The sequence below is a fragment of the Takifugu rubripes genome, chromosome 12, assembly GCF_901000725.2.
Source record: "Takifugu rubripes chromosome 12, fTakRub1.2, whole genome shotgun sequence".
NCBI lineage: Eukaryota > Metazoa > Chordata > Actinopteri > Tetraodontiformes > Tetraodontidae > Takifugu > Takifugu rubripes.
Genome location: NC_042296.1, coordinates 5,209,765 through 5,229,008, shown reverse-complemented (window position 1 = coordinate 5,229,008; position 19,244 = coordinate 5,209,765). Strand labels below are relative to the sequence as shown.

Below are 19,244 nucleotides of genomic sequence, written 5' to 3'. Positions count from 1 at the left end.
TTGACAAATACTTAAGTGATCTGGCCAGCTGATAGAACACTTTCATTTAAATATGCCAAAATTTGTGCTAAAACAATGATTCTGACGTATAGGACATATTTTTTATATTTGTATAAAAATATAGGACACATTTTGATAGTTAAAATAGTTATCATCACAAAAGTATAACAGGGATAGACACACAATTGTTCTAACATTGTTTTAACTCTAACATTATTCTTTCAATAATAAGAAAATCTGGCAGATCACGTTTTTTCGTACATATTTGTAATAAAAGTGACAACAGACCTTTTCTTATCAGCTATTCGTCAATTTTAACTCTGCTTCTAGTAAAAAGCCATGTGATTGGTCACTTGAATAAACGGCTCTCTCATTGGCTGATGACGGCGCGTGTCCCTATAAAAGACATTAGGCTAACAGCGAGCATGCTAAAGAGCGCTTATCTTGTCCTGCATCAGCTGTTAGGATGTCCATCACTGACTTGTCCCCCACTCTCGGTATTCTCCGCTCCCTCTACCCGCATGTGCAAGTATTGGTGGATTTCGCAGATGATATTGTATTTAGAGAAGGACACAAAGCTACTTTAATCGAAGAGTCCGACACAAGCCATTTTAAGTCCTTCGTCCGGGGTATTTTTGTATGCTTCCACAAGGAACTACAACAAGTACCTAGCTGCAACCAGGTGAATTTTCAGCATTCATTAATAACCGTCAATCATTTGAATATCAATCATAAGAACATGTGAATTATCACATGCTGGAAAGTTTGGAACACTTCACCCTCTAATGGGCATTTAAGTGTGTAGTAAATTTGAATTTTTTGGCTTTTATGTATTCTAGATATTATCCTAATATATGACTTTGTCATGTGAGGAAGTCGGCAAAGTAAAGGTGCTTTGTATCTTTCCCACAGATCTGCACCCTGCCTGAACTCCTGGCCTTTGTTCTTAACAGTGTAAAGAGAAAAAGAAAAAGAAATGTACTGGCGCATGGCTACAATTTTCAATCCCTCGCCCAGGAGGAGCGGGATGCAGACCAATTCAAACTCCAAGGAGATGTCACTCAGAGTGCTGCTTACGTCCACGGCAGTGACCTGTGGAGAAAAGTCTCAATGCGTCTTGGAACTGATATTACACGATATCTTTTTGAGAGCTGTTCTGTCTTTGTGGCTGTTCCACCTTCTTGTTTATTCCAGGTGTGTGGCATTCCCATCTATGACTGCTTCTCCCTGGCCACTGCCTCGTTAGGGTTTTCTCTCCAGTCTCGAGGCTGTAGAGAGAGATGTCTTGGTGTCAATAGTATGAAGAGGAGGGCATTTAATGTGAAACGGTATTTGAGGAAACGAAAGACAGAGACTGATCAAAAGGATGAGGCAAGAGTTTGCTCAGGAAAACGAAGGCGAGTCATGGAGGAGGACAAAGTTTCCTGTGAAACAATGCAGGACGGAGAGTCTGGTAAAACAACCTTGGTTCAAAAACAGCCTGGTTCTAAAAAGCGAAGTGAAATGGAGGCAACTCTACTCCCATTGGAAGGAGGACCCAGTTGGAGATCGGGGACTTTCCCACCTTTGCCCCCCTCGCAGTCATTTATGCGCACTCTTGGATTTCTGTACGGGGGCCGAGGCATGCGTAGCTTCCTTTTGAATAGGAAGAAAAAAACTGCTGAGGGGTTTAGAAAAATCCAAGGGCGAGATTTGATACGAATTGTCTTCTTCGAGGGAGTGTTGTACCTGAACGGACTTGAGAGGAAGCCTAAGAAACTCCCCCGGCGCTTTTTTAACATGGTCCCACTGTTCAGTCAGTTGCTGCGACAGCACAGGAGGTGCCCGTACAGCAGATTACTGCAGAAGACGTGCCCACTTGTAGGGATCAAAGATGCGGGACAAGCAGAGCTGAGCTCCTTTTTGCCTCAGCACTGCGGATCTCATCGAGTGTACCTGTTTGTCAGAGAATGCCTCTTGGCTGTGATCCCTCAGGAGCTGTGGGGGTCTGAACACAATCGGCTGCTGTACTTTGCCCGGGTCAGGTTCTTCTTGCGCAGCGGCAAGTTTGAAAGACTGTCGGTGGCTGAACTGATGTGGAAGATAAAAGTGAACAACTGTGACTGGTTAAAGATCAGTAAGACAGGTATGGCCCATACCTCCATGTTGGGAAACTAGTAAATGTTTACCTATAAGGATCTACTTAAGTCAAAGTATCTGATTTTAAATGTTCTGCTAATGTTCTATTGTCATTTAGGACTCATTTAGAAAAAAACCCCAAATAAACTGCTATTTTTGATTAAAGGTAGCAGAAAGTAGATTCTTCTTTTTCTCTTTTGCAGGCAGGGTGCCCCCCAGTGAGCTCTCATATCGAACGCAGATCCTTGGGCAGTTCCTGGCTTGGCTCCTGGATGGCTTTGTTGTGGGTTTGGTTCGAGCCTGTTTCTATGCCACTGAGAGCATGGGCCAAAAAAACGCCATCAGGTTTTACAGACAGGAAGTCTGGGCAAAACTGCAGGACTTGGCCTTCAGGTACGCACGTGTGCACACAGCAGCCCCAGCTCAAAGTCTCACAATCACATTAGTCATAACCTTGCTATTATTTTGATTCAGAAGCCACATTTCCAAAGGCCAGATGGTGGAGTTGACACCAGATCAAGTGGCTGCCCTCCCCAAGTCCACTATCATATCCCGCCTTCGCTTCATTCCCAAAACAGATGGCATGAGGCCCATCACACGAGTCATAGGTGCAGATGCCAAAACCAGGGTACATCTGGATTTGTGCCATTAAACATCTTATCTTCATATCCCCAAATCCTAGTACAATCATATTCATGCCTTGCTTTTCCTTGCAGCTTTATCAAAGCCACGTCCGAGACTTGCTGGACATGCTGCGGGCCTGTGTGTGCTCCACGCCATCCCTCCTGGGTTCAACAGTGTGGGGGATGACAGATATCCACAAGGTCTTGAGCTCCATAGCTCCAGCCCAGAAGGAGAAGCCACAGCCTCTCTACTTTGTGAAAGTGTGTATTTCTTCTTATTTGGAGAGTTTTCTCCATTTTATTTGAACTGGTTCTATACAAGAACCTAACCTAAAGGCAGTTTCTCTGTTTCCTTGTCAATGTTGCATCAAAGATGGATGTGAGTGGAGCCTATGAGAGTCTCCCACATAACAAACTTATTGAAGTGATCAACCAGGTTCTGACGCCCGTCTTGAACGAGGTCTTTACTATTCGCCGCTTCGCCAAGATCTGGGCTGATTCCCACGAGGGCCTCAAAAAGGCTTTTATCCGGCAGGTAAAGGAGATGCGAAATGAACATTCTTCTGTACAGACACTATTTTAAAAAGCTCTTATTTTGCATCACAGGCAGATTTCCTTGAAGCTAACATGGGATCCATCAACATGAAACAGTTTCTGACATCACTGCAGAAAAAAGGGAAGCTTCACCACTCAGTCCTGGTGGAGCAGGTGAGGCTAGTGTGTTCTAATTCTGTGTATTTTGGTTTTTGAAACTGTTACTTGATTTCTCTTTCCTTTAACTTTTTTACAGCATTTCTCCTCCGATCTTGAAGGAAAAGATGCGCTGCAATTTTTCACCCAAATACTAAAGGGCAGCGTGATTCAGTTTGGAAAGAAGTAGGTATCACAGATATTAAAGTGGACCTCTGAGTCATGGATTTTATAAAAAGAGAGACCACTTCATTTTAGTTCAGTGGACTAGATAATTGCAGCAGAATATATTTGTAGTCAGTTTTGTGTTTTTCAGAACATACAGACAGTGCCAAGGGGTTCCGCAGGGGTCTGCTGTGTCCAGTGTGCTCTGCTGTCTCTGCTATGGACATATGGAGAACGTCCTGTTCAAAGACATCATTAACAAGAAAAGGTACAGAGAACACAGGTCTTTCCCCCCCGAGCTCTGTAATTGCAGTAACATCATTCCACCAGCCGAGGGCACTGTTGTTCATTTTGTTTTTCCCCACTTGTAGCTGTTTGATGAGACTGGTGGATGACTTCCTTCTGATAACCCCTAACCTACATGACGCACAGACCTTCCTGAAGTATGATGCACTGTAATTTGCATGTTTGTGACATTATTATTGTATAACTGTAATTGAAAATGTTGCCATTAAACAAAAGGTTTCGGTACATGCAGGCAGATAATGCAGATGACTATTAAAACTTGACCAGATGTGGGTGATACTTTAGGCTGATGTACAGTGTTAAGAACCGCTTGGCATTGGTGAAAAGGGACAGTATAGAGACAACTAGGGCTCAGCCATACCACCTGAATTTACCATTGTATTTCTTGTATTTTTATTTATTTTGGAGGATTCTTCTTGCTGGAGTCCCTCAGTATGGTTTGGTGGTCAATCCTCAGAAGGTTGTGGTCAATTTTGAAGATTATGGAAGCACGGACTCTTGTCCTGGCCTTCGTGTCCTGCCCCTCCGCTGCCTCTTCCCCTGGTGCGGCCTGCTGCTGGATACACATACTCTCGACATCTATAAAGACTATTCTAGGTGACACATCCCATTAAATGATGCTTGAATGTTTATATTCATCTTTTGCTTTTTTATGATCTCTTGGAGACTAACTGACCCCCACTCCAACATTTTTGAACTTTGTACAGTCTCATGACCATTATAGACCACTCCCTGTCGAACACAGTCGCCTTACATTGCCAGCGTTATAAAAATGTTCTCTGCATTATTTATAGCACACCTTACAGTTTTATTCACTCTTTTTATGTGTTACAGTTATGCAGACCTGTCCTTGCGCTACAGCCTTACTTTAGGCTCTTGCCACTCTGCTGGACATCAAATGAAGAGAAAACTCATGGGTATCCTCAGACTGAAGTGCCATGCCTTGTTCTTAGACCTAAAGGTCAGGGAAATCATGTTTCAAAGTTAAAAACAAATTATCTAAGAAAAGGTCAATGCTACATGATTTATAGACAAACACACTATCAAGAACCTTCCAGTAACAAGAAATCATAAAGCAGATTTTCAAATGGATGCAAAGACTCTCTCCTTCTGTTAGGTCGTGTTGGTTTTACTTCTTCTCTTTCAGTCAGTGTGAGCACTTTAGCTTTTGTGAAGCTGCTGTACATGTAAAGCTATAAAGAATCCATTGGTGTTCTTTCACTCTCAGACAAACTCACTTGAAGCCATCTACAAGAACATCTACAAACTGCTGCTGCTTCACGCACTCAGGTAGATGTTTCTGGTGACGTTCCCACATTTTTATTTCTTTTTTACTCAAGAAGTATTGAAATATGATAAATAATCATGTTTTTTTTCTTTTTTTAATTTCAGAATGGAAATTTCCAGATTCTGTTTTTCTTAAATTGTTTATTCTTTAGGTTCCATGTGTGTGCTCAGAGTCTGCCCTTTGGTCAGAGTGTTGCTAAGAACCCAGCATACTTCCTGCTGATGATATGGGACATGGTTGAGTACACCAATTATCTCATCAGACTCAGCAACAATGGTAACCATTTCCCTTCATGTTCCCAAAATGGAGGATGGAAGCTATATCAGATTCCAAGTGGCATCTAATTATCTTTAATTCATCCATTTAGGACTGATTTCTGGCAGTACATCTCAGACCGGCTCTGTGCAGTATGAAGCAGTGGAGCTACTTTTCTGTCTGTCCTTCCTGCTGGTGCTGTCCAAACATCGACGTCTCTATAAGGATCTGCTCCTACACCTGCACAAACGTATGTACCCTAAAACTCTTAAGTTAGTCTGCAATAGTTTAATGGGAGAACCATCCAGATACTGTTCACTAGAAACAGGAACCTATGCAGTAAAACAGGTCTGTTTTCAAAACAGAATAAAATATTTTTTTTATTACTCTGTAATTTCAATAAAAATGTGACAATGAAATGACTGTAATGAGTTTGTATAAATATAAATAACTTGGCGATGTTGATTAAACATTGTTAGGCTCTGGTTGTGAAGCATAAGGTGTGTGTGTGTGTGTGTGTGTGTGTGATATTGATTTTACAAACAACGACAGGCATTTTGATAATTTTTATCAATTTATTTTGTCTGCAAACAGACAACCTTGTAATCATTAACATGTAATATGTAGTGACCAATGTAAAGGCCATTTCACGCCTGAATAAGCACGAAAATCTGACGGCACAGATTTGAAATGCACACTGCGCTGGTGGTGCCGTGACCTTTATGACTACAGGTAAATGGCGTGCTTGGTTCATGATAGGTGAGTCAAATGTAAAAACAACCTTATTGCAACTTGTCCTGGAAGCCAAACCCTGTCTATTTGTACTTTGTACAAGCTCCAATTTACAGCTTTCTTTTATTTTGATATTGCACATGCAGGAAAAAAATCCACAGTCATCCACAGTGTGGATGAATTTATTGTTCAGCATGTAAATAAAAAAATAAAAAGCATCATCTTGTGCTCTTCACAGGGAAGCGCAGGTTGGAGCAGTGCCTGGGGGACCTGAGGTTGGCCAGAGTCCGACAGGCTGCTAACCCCAGGAACCCATTGGACTTCTTGGCCATTAAGACATAAGAAAGCCCAGAGGGATTATCTGTGCTCAAAGAGGTACAGAAAAACGTCAGCACTGACGTACAGAACTCTTACAGCTTTATCATCCTTTACAAAAATAATAAGCCCCCCACTTATCAATTTTTCCTTAATCTGATCTGATTTTCTGGTTATAGATACCAAACAAAGGTGCTGCACAGATAAAGAGACATGGAAACACTCCTCACTTTTCAAATGAAAAACCTAAAAGCCATAAAGATAGCCCATAAAAAAACAAAAAAAACAAGAAAAAAACCCACCAGATCAATAAAGATCCTGCTACTGTTCCAGGCGTCATTTCATCCCATCGTTGATTTACCAGCTGGACTTTGAATTACATCTGTGGTAGTTTTCCACACCAGCTACACTCGATGCATCAGATGCACTCTGGGGATGGTTGGGTGTACTCACAATGACATTAAGCCTTTGATAAAGAACTGAAAGATTTCACATTTATTTCTCATTTCAACACAAAGTGCAAATGCAAATGCAGAACGAGCTCGAGGTGTGGGAAATTCTTTACAAAGTTTTAAAGAGAAAAGGGCCCGAGTTCACGAGCACATACAATAGTTTTATAAACATAGAACCTGTGTGTCACTATGATGTCTACATGATACAAGAGTGTTGAGGAAGATGATTATTTTATGGTTAAACACTTTAAAGTCACAAAAAACGCACGTCGGCAGTCTTCTCAAGCGCTCTGCGTCGAAGTGTTCTGTGTTTCGATCTGGAAGCCGTCGTTGCTGTAGGCATTGGGGTAGGACTGGTTGGAACGCCTTCTGGACAAGCGGCACGTCAGGTGGTAGAGGGCCACAATGGGGATGGGAAGTAAAGGTATGACACAGAGGAGGATGATGATGGCGAACACCCAGTCAGGGTAGGGCTTCGATTCGGTTTGGGGGAAGAGTTCCTGAGAAAGTGGGCAAAAATATTTAAGCTGATTAGCCTTAGACAATCGACGCACATGTGGGGAAAAAGAGAAACCAAATGGCAGCAGACCTAACGGTTTATTACTGATGTAAGCGACCTTCATGGCGGTTGATGATTTGTTATGTTTATTGTAGCAGAGCTGTCTGCTTGGGCTGAAATGGACCCAAATCTGGGTCACAATCGCATGAAGTATAAAAGCACTGGAGAATTGCTTACGTATTCGGGGTTCCATGTGGGATAGGTGGGATGTGTCTGTATTTGGAGGATCACATATGCAACAAACACCGTCAGGAGCATCACAGGACTGATCACCAACCAGCAGGCCTTCCAGAAGATGTTGGGCCTGGAACCGTTCATGTATTCAAGGTCATCACTGAAGCTGTGAGCAGACCAGAGAAATCATTCGAACTCACACAAATGACGCGAGTCTCCTTTTAAAATCGTATTTAAGGTGGAGAGCATCCTTACTTTCTTATGCCATAGATGTAACTGACTGCAATGATCTCAAAAAAAGCAATTACGAGCAGAGGCACTGAGCCCACATAGCCGTTAAAGACCTCCACCCAGTAGTTCCCTGAACCTTGCGTGAAGATGAGAGCCACTAGGAAGGACACTAAGCACAGGATGCCTGAGAAAGTTGACAAATAAAACATTTTTTTCAGTCAGTGGGTCATTACAAGAAAGACTAAGTCATAAAATTTATTTGGATTTACCTGATGTGACCTCTTGGGGTATCCACTTAGGCACCACATTGAGGTCTTTAAGGGGGGTTATGACTCCTTCCATGTTGCCAAACATGGAGGACAGGCCCAAAGTGAAGAGCATGACGAAGAACAATATGGACCACACCTGCGAGCCTGGCATCTCTATGACCGCTTCAGTGAATGCGATAAAAGCCAGGCCTGTCCCTGACGCAGTCTGCGGGATAAAGAATGAGACGGCGCGATGTTGTGAAAGTGAAGCAGGGGAAGGGAACTCATCGAGCGTACGAGAAGTACCTGATCGAGGAACGTCTGAAGCTCACACTCCCTTAAACTAGCAATCGCGTCTGGATATGTACTGTTGAGTTTTGTAATCCATTCATCGTAGTTTTCAAGTGTAATATCCTTGTCTGGAATTTCAAAGTCGTTTGTCAAGGTCAGGATGTTCCTGCAGATGGGATACAGAAATATTTGGTTTTGACAATGTTAAAAATAAGAAGACATACTAATTATAAAAGACTTGTTCATACATACTGATTTAGACAGGATTTGTAGGCATTGGTCGCTTTAAATCCCAGGATGGAGAAGACAGAAATGGAGGCGTAGAGCGAGGTTGCACTATTTATTATACCTACAATTAGAGCGTCCCGTTCGCAGTTGTTTCTGACAGATGGAGTTTGAAAAAACAAACGTTAGGCAAGTCATTTCTCTTGAATCTGAAACGAATGAGAGTTGTTTTTTTGGTCTTACTTTTCTTCATTGTAACTTGCGAATGATATGAGACCCCCGAAGGCCACAGACAGGGAGAAGAAGATCTGGGTGGCAGCGTCCAGCCACACCTGAGGGTTCATGAGCGTGTTCCACTAAAGCAAGCACATAAAACACGTCAAATCCCTGCGTTTGGGATAGAAAACATTGAATAGTTTGACTGTTTTTGCTGTCCATCTGTCCGAGTGTCTGTAGGTTGTAATGACCAATTGGGTGCGTGACTGTGCACACGGTGCCTTCAAAACTCTGAGATGCTGCTGGAGCAGTGCTGCCTCTGTCTGTGGTTGCATCCATATTACAGCAAATGCTCTCAAGTGAAGGCAACTGTGTCTGTGGTGTCTTAGTCATGCCTGCTCTACAGAGCGGTTATCTGAAATGTCATAGAGGGCCAACAGGTGGCCAAACTCACATCTGGAGTGAAGAGGTACAGCAGTCCGTCGGTCGCTCCTTCCAAGGTTAGGCCACGGATCAGGAAGATGGTCAGGACCAGGTAGGGAAATGTGGCCGTCACGTACACTGCCTAAAATTCTTAAACATTAGTTTCCTGACACTCCTCAGGCAACTTTCCATCAGGTCAACTCACCTTCCCCATGGACTCGATGCCTCTGATGAAGCAGATGTAGACCACAGACCAGGCGGTGGCCAGACACACCACCAGCCACCACTGCAGCGACCCGCTGGTCTCGATGTCGGGGGTGATGTTCAGGGTGTTGCGGTACCAAAAGTAATTCACAGGCGTGCTCTTTTCGCACTCCTCATTGTAGCCTGTCCGGGGGGGGGGGGGGGGGACGATAACTCGTTATCGCTTTTATGTTTTGATCAAAATCCAATGACACTGCTCTTTACTGCCCGAGTTAAACTGTAAACCAAGTAAATTGTTTTTGTTTTTTTATCGCGATGCGGTATCACTTCGAATCATAAAACAGTCGAGCAGTTTTCATATAAAACACAAAATCGAAAGCCTCCCCTCGCCCCGCGTTCACAGCTCGACTTCCCTCGTTACCTGTGCTGTTTTCATTGAGCGGACACTGGCTCCACGGAAGCGGGTCTTGGAACGAGTGGAAGAAGTACCAGAGCACCCAGGCTATGATGGTGTTGTAGAACAGGGACACGCAGAACGACACAATCATGGATGCCATTCCTGCAGAGGAAAAAAAACTTTCAACTGAAGAGTTTTCCTCTTAGGAATGAAGTGAGAGGAGTCTTATCAGCAGTTGTAGACCTCCTACCTACTCCCCCCAGCAGTGGCGAAATGCTTGTCCAGACTCCAATGCTTCCCTTCCTCAGCCTCTGTCCTATTGCCAATTCCAGGTAAAGTAGAGGGAGTCCCTCAAACACCAGGGCAATCAGGTAGGGGATGAGGAATGCACCTGAAGACGTGGAAGGGCAAACATTTACCTTTCAGACAGATTAGACTGAGGAGAGAATTTGATTAAACGGTTGTTATCTTAAGCCCTTTCAAAACAACGTTTTCTGGTCATGCTCAATAAGGAGCCTCCAAAACGAAAGGCTGCAAAACGAAAGCCTGTCAAGTGTCTAATTGAGAGGTTCTAGGGCCTGTAACCGCCTGTGGGAATGTAAAGCTCTACTCGGTATGTGAGGTTTGGTAGACCTTATTGTCAGAAATGAGATGAGTGCTCACATTATCCCAGAATTCAGTCATTTGGATTATCTGCTTTATCTCACCAGGAAATAAGAGCTAGTAAATACAGGATTTTAGGCAGTTTGAGTGGGAACCGTCCAGTTAATCAATGTAAGAGATTAGATTACCGTAGCTGTTTTCTGGAATACAACATTGTTGGCCTACTCACCTATTTGTTAATGTGAATTATTTACAGACAATATATTTCTCATGTATTCCATGATTTATGGAACACCTGGGAGCCCAACTAAACTGGGATATTAGAGATTATGCAGGTCGAATATAAAACAGAATCTTCTCACCTCCTCCATAGATTTGGCATAAGTAAGGAAACCTCCAGATGTTTCCAAGCCCCACTGCAAAGCCAATGCATGACAGCAGGTACTGGGCCCTGTTGTCCCATTTGGGTCTCGCGTCCGCCCCACTAGAGGCTTCTTCTTTTCCCATCTTCAGCTGGCAAAGACCCCAGTCTTACTTCTGACAAGCACAGGCGGTACACAATTGCATCTGGTCAAGAATTCTCTCGTCTCCAGAGGTTTATTCCAGGTTACGCCCACTGCTCTCCCCTCATCCTCGGCCGTCCTTTATTGGCCTGTCAGGTGCGGCAGGTTTCTATTGGCTTATATGGCCGAGGACAGGAAGGGGGTGAAAACATCAGGGATGATGAGTGAATGTTTACAGTATTCCATGAATCCTGGATCACCTTCTAGTGATTTAAGCCTCAGACAGAAAATTAAATACAATGACTCAGCTTTGCTGCCGCGAAGCATTTTTGTTTCCAAAAAGATCTCATTAGTTATCAGTTCAGCACAGACAGGTTGTGGTTTTATGAAACAGTTTTCAGGTCAGAATGTTCCCATTTTAGTCCACTTTTTTTTCCCTTATGCTTGCTCATTTTGATGCAAAATGGGAGGAAAGATAGTGTCTGACTGTGTAGTTTTGTGAAAGAACAGACCTTTTGTTCAATCTTTCTTATCTGCTGCTTTAAAGCCTGGTGAGAAAAATGCATGCATGCGATCCCGAACTCCGAATTACTGTGTTTTTCTATAAACCACCCGACCTGCGATAAATGGTGATTACGCACATCTCAGTTCCTGCTATTTGCACGCGTTACTGGAATCAAGAATGAAGTTAAACATTAAAATGTCTGTGCTATCTTTCTCTGTAATATAGACAGCCAGTGATTAGGCACGATTCAAAACATGCATATTTTATTACACAAGATGATTTTGTTTTTATTGTGCTGATCTTGGTATTGGCCAACGATCAAGGCTGTAGCTGTTGCAGATCTTAGCAGTTTAAGGTTTGTGGAGCGTAATGCTGCGTTGTCACTTTTAATTGCCACTCTGAGAAGTTTAAACTTATCTGTTCCGGGCTTCTTGGGAGGTTTTTTGTGCTCTGTCATGAAACGGGGTTGCTGTGAGACAAGACTTGGAGCTACCTGGTTCACTATCTTTGTGAGATTCAGCAGTAATTCAACATTCAGAGGTAGATGGGTGAAGGCTGGGCATCGTGCATGGAGATGCAGCGGTTAGGCTATCTGATACCACCCAGAGAAACACGCAACAAGCGCATAATTTGTCAATTACGAATTTATGGACTACAAACAGGAGGTCTGGTCACTGATCTGGTTCAATCTGATGGATGTGGTCTCCCTCCTATGGCAATTAAGTTGCTCTATATCCAAACTTCAGTATTAAATAACATTTAAAAAAAATTAAGAATGTAGTTGCCTTACTGGAACAAAACTATTCTTTTATTAAGAATTTTTAAATGTGTTTTATTCAGCTGTGGTATTAAAGCTTGCAAATGAAGTTAGTGTGGCAAGTGATAAACAAATGAAAACATGAAGTAATTAACACCTCTTTCAGTCTAGAATAGGAAATGCTCCTTGAAACCAGAAAGCACTTGTTCAGATTGTATAAATGACCAGAACTGCTAAAATCAGGTGGATATTTCTGAGTATAACTTAACCTACTATAAGAGCCAAATAAAATCATTTCTGTATGTGTACGATAGCATTTTAAGGCTGGTCGGTACTTAACTGTGTGAAATGAATGGTGCTTTTTTTTTTTTTTTTTTTAGAACCTTTTCCTCATCAAGTGTCTGAGAACTATTGTGTGATTGGTCAGAAAGTCGGAGTGGGTGTGGTTAATACAAATAAGGCGTGTCTAGGTGTGGGGGCCTAGTGCAGGAAATCAAGTGCTCGACTTCATCTTGAAATAACAAATGTCCAGAACAAACTGAATAAGAGGGCAGATGAGCCTCTGCTTAACCTGCCACATTCCCCATTTAATCTGCAAAAGCAACAGAAACTTCTTAAAACCTGAAAAAGAGTCGGTCTAATGTGGTTGTTTAAAATGTGCAAGGTACACGTGATTCAAGTTTGGAAGTAAATAAACTGTATGTTGACTCAAGTACATTCTAAGATGGTGGGTTTCTGTCTTTTTTTGTTCCCCCTCATATTTTTTCAAAATTTCCTTGCTTTATTATTTTGTACACAAATCTTTGTACATTAAACATTGATTTCCACAGTAGCCCAGACGTTATGCGTGATAACTGTGCTTTATTTGATCTTCAGCACAAAAACTCGGTTTCTTAACTCAGCTGATAAGGTTCAGCGTCAGGTTTTGGTCTGAGGGTGAACATTCATTTAAATATTTGAGTTTGGTCTTCAGAATCATGCAAATTTGCTTTGTATGACACAGTCCTCTGTTTCTGACGATCAACTCTGAGAAACATCATTTACATCATTTCTGCATCAGAAATGCTCAGGTGGCTATCAGATAAGTAACCTATTGAGTCCCTGCTGATTGTTTCCATCGATCCTCTACTATTCTTTGACTCACAATGGGCTCGTGCATCCAGAGAGGCACTCAAAGTAATTTTTTTGCTTATCTACAGGCATTTTCCACACCCAAAGTTCACCTATTCCTCAGACGCTGGCCAAAGGCGAATTCCGGCAGTATCAGTATCAGGTAGAGAATCAAGAAGCCACCTGAATAAATGGTTAGTTGCTTCTGTTTATATTGAACTTTTGTGTGAAACGATTGAGCACATCTGTCTGCAATGTTTAATTCATACTGATATTTTATTACCCTTTTTTATTTTCATTTGATTGCACTCTCCTTTGTATTGGCCAAGTCATTAGGCTGGAGCTGTAGCAGATCTGTGATTCTCTGCCAGTTGTTTTAATGTTATTTTACTTTAATTGTGCATTGTCACTTTTGGTTGCCACTCTGGGAACATTAAATCTATCTGTTCAGGCAGTCCTGAGGGTATTTTTGAGCTTTGTCCTGAAACGGGCTGGCTGTGAGAAGGGACTTAAAGGTTCACTGTCTTTGTGAGATTCATCAATAATTCACCCACATATGTGTTTTAAATTAGGAGTGTTGCTTCAATACGTGCATGTCTGGATACTAATGAGTTTGGTTGGTGGGTTGTCTCCCCCTTGTGGCCAATGTGTTGCTCTACATCTGAACTTCAGCGACAAATAACATTTCATATATAGTAGCCTTCATAAAGAAGGGGTGTAATAATAGATAGGGAAAGGGAAGGGATATCTCATTTTATTGACAGTTTTCAGATGCATTTTATTTCATATTTATCACAGCATTTGCAAATTTAACGTTTGCATGGCTACACATAGAAAAAACAATTAAAATTGTGAAATAATTTGTATTTCTATGAAATCCAACATAGAAAAAACAACATATTTTCATCTGAAATATAATAAATGTTTTAAGGCAGTTGGCTGATCGCTTGGCTGGAAGCTGGCTGGGTTTTATTCCTGTAGCGGACAAATATCAGCCGACATATCGCATATAACGGTGTGATCATACTTGGGATTCCTGCCAAGATAAAGATAATGACATTTATCCACGAAGGATACGGTACCGAGGCCAGGGATGGGAAGTTCTCCTGCAAACCAGAAAACACACATCAATGACCAGAGCCTCTAAGATCAGAGGGCTACTGCTGAATAGTATTTAACCCATGATACGGAGCAACAGGAGGAGAACTTTAATAACATTTTAAGGCTATTACATACCCTGCAAAATATGAGAAATTTGTACAAAATGACTTTTTTTTTGTTCTTGCAGCCTTGATTCAGGATTTCTTTTTTCTCGACACCTAATCTGCTCATTCACACCTGGTGTCCAAGAACTGTGCGATTGGATTCTGTTTTTGTTTTTTTCCTAGAAAGCTGTTGATTAAACTTATCAACAGCTTTGGTAAGGTTGATGTTATTGAATGTCTGTGGGGATCAAACAAATTGAATAGTTTGAAAGATGAATAATTTGTGAGGTTTGTCCAGATGTGTACAGCTGCAGTGGAGGGAGCCTCATGCAGGAATTCAGTGCTTGACTTTGTCATGAAGTACAAAATATCCTGGCCAAAACAACACAATGCAAGGTTCTTTGTTCTTGCGGGGAATGTAACAGCCTTTAGTTGATCACATGACCTACCGAGTCTGGGTCCCAGACCAAATAGGTGAGTTTTTGTTGAGCTTGCGTCACCAGGTAAAAAACTAAAATAACAAGGACGATCAGAGGACTGATGAATCTCCAGGTAACCTGCCAGAAAATGGAGGGCTTCCTCCCAACCATGAACTTTATGTCCTCGTTGAACCTACAAGCACAATGGAAGCATCTTAAATCTTAAACAACATGTTCAAATCTGCACCTACCGGTAATTTAATTTTAGGAATGTCCGTGTGCACACCCTGATCGTGGGGTGGCGCTGGTAATGACCTTACGTCACAACATGGGAGATCTCATGGAGAAATATGGTCGATATTAAGTTTCCACACTGACCTGTCTATGCCATAGATGTAAACAACAGCTATCATCTCAACCAGCCCAATGGTCAGAAGGGGGAAAGATCCAGCAAAGGTGTCGAACAGAGTCACCCAATAAAGGCCTGAGTTCTGTGCAAACAGGAGGGTGATGATGAAAGCGATGATGCACGTAACTCCTAAAACACACACACACACGGGCAAATTCAAACAGTCTGTTTGGAAATGAAGTGTAACCAAGACAACGCTGAATGCAGAATACCAGTCACTGCTTCTTGGGGCCACTTTTGAGAGAGTATCTTCAGGTCTTTGAGCGGGACCACCACTCCTTCAATGTTGCCGAACAGGGTTGAGATTCCTAAACAGAGCAGCATAACGAAGAAGAGGACAGACCAGATCGGGGATCCGGGCATCTTGGTAATGGCTTCGGTAAAGACGATGAAGGCCAGACCCGTTCCCTCCACTCCCTGCACAAACGGAATATGAGTGAGGCTGCAGATGTGGGTGGATCCAGAGGAGGCTCACAGCATCACCTCACTGAGAAGCCTCTGCATGTTGCACTTTTCTATGTCCAGTCCAAGCACGATGTCATGAGAGGAGCTGTTCAGATGCTTGAAGGCTGTTTCATAGTTGTCCGCAGTGATGCTGTCTTCAGGGAGGCTGAAGGCGTTTAATAATCTCACGATGTTACTATGGATGAAATATGTCAACTATTAGTTCCTTTACTGGATCTCTGGACCAAACAGGTGTGCTCTGCAACGTCCCAACAATATATGTTGACAGGCACGTGACATTTAACCCTTATTCACTTGTTCTACTCACTTGCTGATACAGTTGTCGTACTTCTCTGTGGCCCTGAAGCCAATGATGGTGTAGGTGACTGTGGCGGCGTAGATTGAGGTCAAACCAGTGATGATGGTCAGCAACACAGCATCTTGTACACAGTTGTTGCTGTAAATTGGGAGAACATTTACAGAGGGTCCAAGAGCAACCTGTCGTGGATAGAAGCTCATTGAATCATCCAGAGGTACTCACTGGATGGGGTTGTAACTGGAGAAGGAGATGAGACCCCCCCAGGCTATGCTAAATGCATAAAAGACCTGGGCACCTGCGTCCAACCAAGTCTTTGGATTCTTCAGCTCGTTCACCTGCGGAAGGAGAGCAGAGTGGCGTGGCTTTGACCCTAAAGACCCTTTTTCCTCTTAGCCTAGCAATTTCAGACATACATCCGGTGTGAAGAGAAACTTTATTCCACTCAGAGCACCTTTCAGGGTCAGTCCTCGGATCAGGAAGATGCCGAGAACTATGTAAGGTAGGATGGCTGTGACATACACGGCCTGAACAAACAAGAAATGTCAGGATGCAGCAGTTGAATGACCTTGATGTAACCATGAATCTATTTTGGACAAACCTTGCCCGAAGTGCTGATTCCCCGAATGTAACAGATCCAGATGATTGTCCAGGCGGCTAACAGGCAGACAACGATGGGCCAATGGATCCCTCCTGAGTCATCTATGGACCTGGTGCTGTTCAGAGTCACTCTATAAAAGAAGTAATCCACCGTGGAGCTTCTTTGACACTCTGACACAAACTCTGCAACACAACGGACAACAGGCGAGAGCTGAAACAACGACCTGAGCTGGAGGGAATAAGAGCTTGTGTGCTTTAAGATACCGGTCCTGTTTCCATTCAGAGGACAGTGGGTCCATGGCAGGGGGTCTTGAAAGGAGTTGAACAGATACCACAGGATCCAGGCCATCAGGGTGTTGTAGTACAGTCCAATCAACAAGGAAACCAGCATGGAAGCGATACCTGAGTGGAGCAAAAAGAGTTTCAGCTCACAGAGTTTGTTCAGCATCTGTTTGGGCAGGGTTGACTTGTATACCGATGCCGGTCAGGTAAGGGTTGATGGTCCGCCACACCCCCACGCTGCCTTTCCTGAGACGCTGGCCAATGGCAAACTCCAGCAGCAGGAGAGGCATTCCTTCCAGCACCAGCAGGATCAGGTAGGGGATCAAGAAGGCACCTGGGAAATGGATAATAACCCAATTATGAGGTGAAATCTGAGCTACAGAACCATCCAACGAAATCTTGCCGTTACAGCTCCAGCGCGTCAAATTTACCGGCGTGATTGGTGAACCTGCAGATCGGAGAAGCGCGATTAAAGGCAATGTTTATTGGAAAGGATTAATTAATGAAGCCACAGTGATTTCCACGAGGAAACGTGCAAATCTGTCAAATATGCATTGAAGGGAAAACAAAGAGGAGACCTGCACCTGTAGGACAGGTACTGTACACTGCTAGCAATCAGCAGCAGCGAGGCAACAGCACAACACATTCCTGCCACAGTTGAGGATTCGTTCCTAAAGAGGACACAAGAAGAAGACCAGCAAAAGAGCCTCTAACCTGCTGGAAACATGCCACACGCGTCCCTTCAAAAGTGCGACTTCATGTCGAAGCGCCGCAGCAGCTGCGACTGCGTTTGTCTACGTGGCTGCGTTTATCTGCTACTGTAGGGAACATAAACCAAAGAAGTCCATTTACAGCATTAATGCTACTCCTTATCAAGAGAAAAGAAGACACGGGTGGTCCTTAAATGGCAATTGCTTCTTATCTGTGTTCGAGGTCCAGCATGAACTCAGCACAAGAATGAGACTTTTAGTTTTGGTTGAATTCTCCAGCGTGCTGGTGGGAAACATCTGATCCCAGATAATTCCTGTAAGGTTTCATTACGATGCAGTTCAGACAGCCTGACACGTCCACTTAGGCTTTTCATCCACACATATAATGGAAGACTCTGCAGCCATAAAGTCGTTTTTTTTCCCCCATTTTACAATTGTCTTAAGTGACAGTAAAAAACACCCCACTGGAAATTTCCACAGGCTCGTAGACGATTCAGAATCAGCTCCTCAGTTCTGTCGTGAGAGAGGCAACAGAGAGGAAACAAAGACATGGGGACCAAATCAAAAATCATCTTCACTTTTCTTCTGGACTCACCTCCTCCGTGACTCTGGCACAAGTATGGGAAGCGCCACACGTTTCCAATGCCAATGCAGAAGCCCACACAGGTGAGGATGTACTGGGCTTTGTTGTCCCACTTGGGCCTGTCCTCGGCCTCCTCCTTCTCCATCCTCTCCAGATCCTCATAGGAAGGAATCCGTTCCTCCAGTCCTGGATTAGGGAGAACCAACTTCATGGTGACGCCGATGAAGCAGAGATGTTACGGGGATTGTTCTCAGATGCCAGCAGGTGGGACAAGAGTGAGCTCTCGGGTATCTTGACAGGCGTTTATGATCTTTATTGGTGCAATCCAGATTAGCAGGAATAAACTTTGGACTTACTGTGCATGTCTATACAATTATTCTGTAATTTATTCAAAATCCAAACTCCTGGCAACTCTCCTAAACCTAGAAAGAGCATCTCAACGCTTCCCAAGTCATTTCAGCCTCCTTGATTTGTTTTTTCTGCGACTATACTTAAAATCTCAGATGTGATACTTTGTCAAATCCTTCTTCTCACCTCTGGATAGAGACAAACCTTCCATTCAAGGATCTTCCCGCACACAGCCAGAGTGTGACTGTGCAGTAATTTACCTACATAAGTTCAAGCCAGATACAGGTTCCCAGGGAAGAAAAAGCAAGGGAAAACTTTACAAGATCACCTGCAGGTTCCTTTTATGAGTCAACAGCCTTCATCTTCGTGCTCACACGTTGGCCTCAAATGTGGAAAAAGTCTGAATTCTTACATTTCAGCCCGAATTATAGTGCAAAGAAACTTAGCAGTTGCATAATATCACCAAGTAATCCCTCACAACAATGCTGCTCTCTTCATTGCCTACTCCAGACACTACCCCTCCTCTCACTCAGCTCTG

The 19,244-nt window shown here is 43.1% G+C and overlaps 3 protein-coding genes across 6 annotated transcripts; 1 reads left to right on the top strand and 2 right to left on the bottom strand.

The window, feature by feature from the left end:
• The first annotated feature begins 399 nt into the window (after positions 1–399).
• tert (telomerase reverse transcriptase) lies at positions 400–13,844 on the top strand. Of its 3 annotated transcripts, none has more exons than XM_003968964.3 (17): positions 402–682; positions 913–2,125; positions 2,322–2,511; positions 2,593–2,746; positions 2,835–3,002; positions 3,115–3,276; positions 3,348–3,449; positions 3,532–3,617; positions 3,748–3,864; positions 3,968–4,039; positions 4,311–4,499; positions 4,737–4,863; positions 5,131–5,192; positions 5,342–5,466; positions 5,558–5,695; positions 6,416–6,552; positions 6,672–6,821. In XM_003968964.3, the coding sequence occupies exons 1-16, from the start codon at positions 467–469 to the stop codon at positions 6,517–6,519; spliced, it is 3,225 nt and encodes a 1,074-aa protein (XP_003969013.1). In that variant the 5' UTR covers positions 402–466; the 3' UTR covers positions 6,520–6,552; positions 6,672–6,821. The 3 variants fall into 3 exon arrangements, with proteins under 3 accessions (XP_029701007.1, XP_003969013.1, XP_029701006.1); XM_029845146.1 differs by lacking the exon at positions 6,672–6,821 and adding an exon at positions 13,480–13,844 and having other exon boundaries at positions 467–682; XM_029845147.1 differs by lacking the exons at positions 5,558–5,695; positions 6,416–6,552; positions 6,672–6,821 and having other exon boundaries at positions 400–682; positions 5,295–5,435.
• Positions 6,965–11,091, bottom strand: slc6a18 (solute carrier family 6 member 18). The gene is made up of 12 exons (XM_003968965.3): positions 10,878–11,091; positions 10,163–10,303; positions 9,937–10,074; positions 9,517–9,698; positions 9,343–9,453; positions 8,916–9,028; positions 8,700–8,828; positions 8,463–8,613; positions 8,178–8,382; positions 7,933–8,092; positions 7,681–7,843; positions 6,965–7,444 (listed from the first exon to the last, which is right to left on the bottom strand). The coding sequence occupies exons 1-12, from the start codon at positions 11,020–11,022 to the stop codon at positions 7,226–7,228; spliced, it is 1,857 nt and encodes a 618-aa protein (XP_003969014.1). The 5' UTR covers positions 11,023–11,091; the 3' UTR covers positions 6,965–7,225.
• Positions 13,845–13,955: 111 nt separating the features above from the next.
• Positions 13,956–18,569, bottom strand: LOC101078316 (sodium-dependent neutral amino acid transporter B(0)AT1-like). 2 transcript variants are annotated; one of them, XM_029845148.1, is made up of 13 exons: positions 18,371–18,501; positions 17,780–18,288; positions 17,259–17,399; positions 17,048–17,185; positions 16,785–16,966; positions 16,600–16,710; positions 16,409–16,521; positions 16,196–16,324; positions 15,907–16,063; positions 15,636–15,840; positions 15,393–15,552; positions 15,045–15,207; positions 13,956–14,496 (listed from the first exon to the last, which is right to left on the bottom strand). In XM_029845148.1, the coding sequence occupies exons 2-13, from the start codon at positions 17,790–17,792 to the stop codon at positions 14,317–14,319; spliced, it is 1,692 nt and encodes a 563-aa protein (XP_029701008.1). In that variant the 5' UTR covers positions 17,793–18,288; positions 18,371–18,501; the 3' UTR covers positions 13,956–14,316. The 2 variants fall into 2 exon arrangements, with proteins under 2 accessions (XP_029701008.1, XP_003969074.1); XM_003969025.3 differs by lacking the exon at positions 17,780–18,288 and having other exon boundaries at positions 18,371–18,569.
• Between the last annotated feature and the right edge of the window lie 675 nt (positions 18,570–19,244).

Coding starts and splice junctions, on each gene's coding strand:
- tert (XM_029845146.1), top strand. CDS start 467: ATGTCCATCACTGACTTGTCCCCCACTCTCGGTATTCTCCGCTCCCTC. Junction 3,865..3,967: donor GACATCATTAACAAGAAAAG/GTACAGAGAACA, acceptor CCCCACTTGTAG/CTGTTTGATGAGACTGGTGG. Junction 5,467..5,557: donor CATCAGACTCAGCAACAATG/GTAACCATTTCC, acceptor TCATCCATTTAG/GACTGATTTCTGGCAGTACA.
- slc6a18 (XM_003968965.3), bottom strand. CDS start 11,022: ATGGGAAAAGAAGAAGCCTCTAGTGGGGCGGACGCGAGACCCAAATGG. Junction 10,075..10,162: donor GCCACTGCTGGGGGGAGTAG/GTAGGAGGTCTA, acceptor TTTCCTCTGCAG/GAATGGCATCCATGATTGTG. Junction 8,829..8,915: donor GCAAGTTACAATGAAGAAAA/GTAAGACCAAAA, acceptor TCCATCTGTCAG/AAACAACTGCGAACGGGACG.
- LOC101078316 (XM_003969025.3), bottom strand. CDS start 18,569: ATGAAGTTGGTTCTCCCTAATCCAGGACTGGAGGAACGGATTCCTTCC. Junction 16,325..16,408: donor TCCAGTTACAACCCCATCCA/GTGAGTACCTCT, acceptor CCCAATTTACAG/CAACAACTGTGTACAAGATG. Junction 16,064..16,195: donor TACGACAACTGTATCAGCAA/GTGAGTAGAACA, acceptor TTTCATCCATAG/TAACATCGTGAGATTATTAA.